The 1,830-nt window shown below is 52.1% G+C and overlaps 1 protein-coding gene across 1 annotated transcript; it reads right to left on the reverse strand.

Annotated features, from left to right (window-relative positions):
* Window positions 1-940: 940 nt before the first annotated feature.
* On the reverse strand, window positions 941-1,514 carry PPTG_07861 (hypothetical protein; the record flags this gene model as incomplete). The annotated part of the gene is made up of 2 exons (XM_008902240.1): window positions 941-1,227; window positions 1,310-1,514. The coding sequence occupies 2 exons, from the start codon at window positions 1,512-1,514 to the stop codon at window positions 941-943; spliced, it is 492 nt and encodes a 163-aa protein (XP_008900488.1).
* Between the last annotated feature and the right edge of the window lie 316 nt (window positions 1,515-1,830).

A 1,830-nucleotide genomic window follows, 5' to 3' on the forward strand; every position in this document is an offset into this window, starting at 1 on the left:
CCAGCCCAAATACCGCCTTATGCATCCATCGAACTACTCTAGCAGGGCATATGAGCTTATCGTCTGCCTTGTGGTGGTACCTCACTTTTTCACAGTCAAACCAAATATTCTGTGCTCCGTACAACGTGATACCGACCACTTGTGTTTTCTGGGGACCGCAGGATTGTCCTTACTAGCCAACAACTTGATTGAAGATAGCGGTAGGATGTAGCTGTGAGCTCTACGTCCGATGTATCGATATTCGAGTCGTTTCAGCAACAAAAGCAGCCCCGTAACAGGCCGCCCCACAAGATCTCATCGCGTAGCTGAGTGAGATCTAGGCTACGGAAGATATCTCAAAGCAGCTGCGCGGTCATGGGCTGTTGCTTGGCAACTGGGTCCGTAAGTTAAAGAATACCCCGCAGCAAAATAGCGTGGTTTCCAAGTCCCATCAGGGTCTCACCCCGGTCTATTTCGGTGATACCAGCGGACAGCGCATAGCTTCGACTAAATCGTGCAATAAGTGCTTTCGATTCGTTTCGAAATTTCCAGAGATAGACGGCACGGCACTTAGCTGATCCGCGTACTTGTTGACGTCGTTCGCGATTAGCCAATGAAAACAGCACATCATCTCACACCATGAGGTCCATTGATACCAGTGTCATACATCTTCTCGGAACGGGGTCGAGCAGGCAACGGATTGATATGAGGAGGGCTCGTACTAGTAGGCGCGGTACGGTATTAGCGGTATGGACGGTAGTAATAAAGCTAAACACAACTTGTTTCTTACTGTCCTTCTTCTTCGTTCGCCGATTGCGAACGGCAGGGAAAATGTACGAATGAGGGGAGCACGCCACAGAGCGTTCCCTCCTGCTAGGTATGCATGCCACTGAGGCTACTTAGCTATGAAATACAATCTGGTCTTTATCTTGGTGACATCTATTCTCTTTGTCACCTCACGTCAAACTAGGAAGTCCCGTGCCTTCCATCCCAGTGACTCCAGGTTGTGAGTGTCCATCTCTTCAGCGGGACCTTGCGTCAATCGCGTCGACGGCGACGGGCAGTAGCGTAACCACGTCCAAGGCTCGGTAGGCACGACGAAGAAAGGTGGGAGCGTTTGTAGTAGCATGACCAGGAGAAGGACCCAGCGGACGGTCGCCTGGAACACTAGCTGCATTCCCGGGTGCGGGACAATCTCCCCGACGAGGCGTTCATCGTCTTCGGCAAACAGGACGCTAGGAGAGGGTCCTGAAGCCACACAGAACGTCAGCTATGAAAACCTCCACAGCAGTGAAGTCGCCCGATATAGTCGGAGGAGAATTCTTAGTACCAACACGGGCACGTTCATCACCTTCTGGCACTTCTTTGTCAGAACATGTCCCGCCGTCAGTAGCTTGGTAGTCTTCGAATAATTCACAATTGGGCGCTGACAAGCGTTCAGCGTTAGCTTGCTCCGTTCGAACCCGCTGGTCAGCGTTCCGATGGACACTACAGAGCGGTTTCGAAGCGAGGGCGACAGGAGTGACCTTACCCATCGTAGTCGTGTCCCCCCCCCCCCCCCCCCCAAGATGCTATCATGCGAAACCGGTCCTACTCCCGCTATCGTTAGTGAGATTACTGCGCAGTGCTCGGTCCACGAGAACGCAACATTTTGCGTGTTGATAAGCAGTAGCAATAGGAACAGCCCTACGGAACGGAACGATACATATTCCAGCGTATTGTAGGCCATTGGCTGGAATAGGCTCCGAGAAAACAGAATGACAGCGATCAAGAAGTCACCGGCACCAAACTCGTAACACCGACTCAACATGGCTGCTATTGCCTCTCCAAAAGCGCACACGTAACGTCCCA

Source organism: Phytophthora parasitica (assembly GCF_000247585.1).
Source record: "Phytophthora parasitica INRA-310 unplaced genomic scaffold supercont2.13, whole genome shotgun sequence".
Classification (NCBI taxonomy): Eukaryota; Oomycota; class Peronosporomycetes; order Peronosporales; family Peronosporaceae; genus Phytophthora; species Phytophthora nicotianae.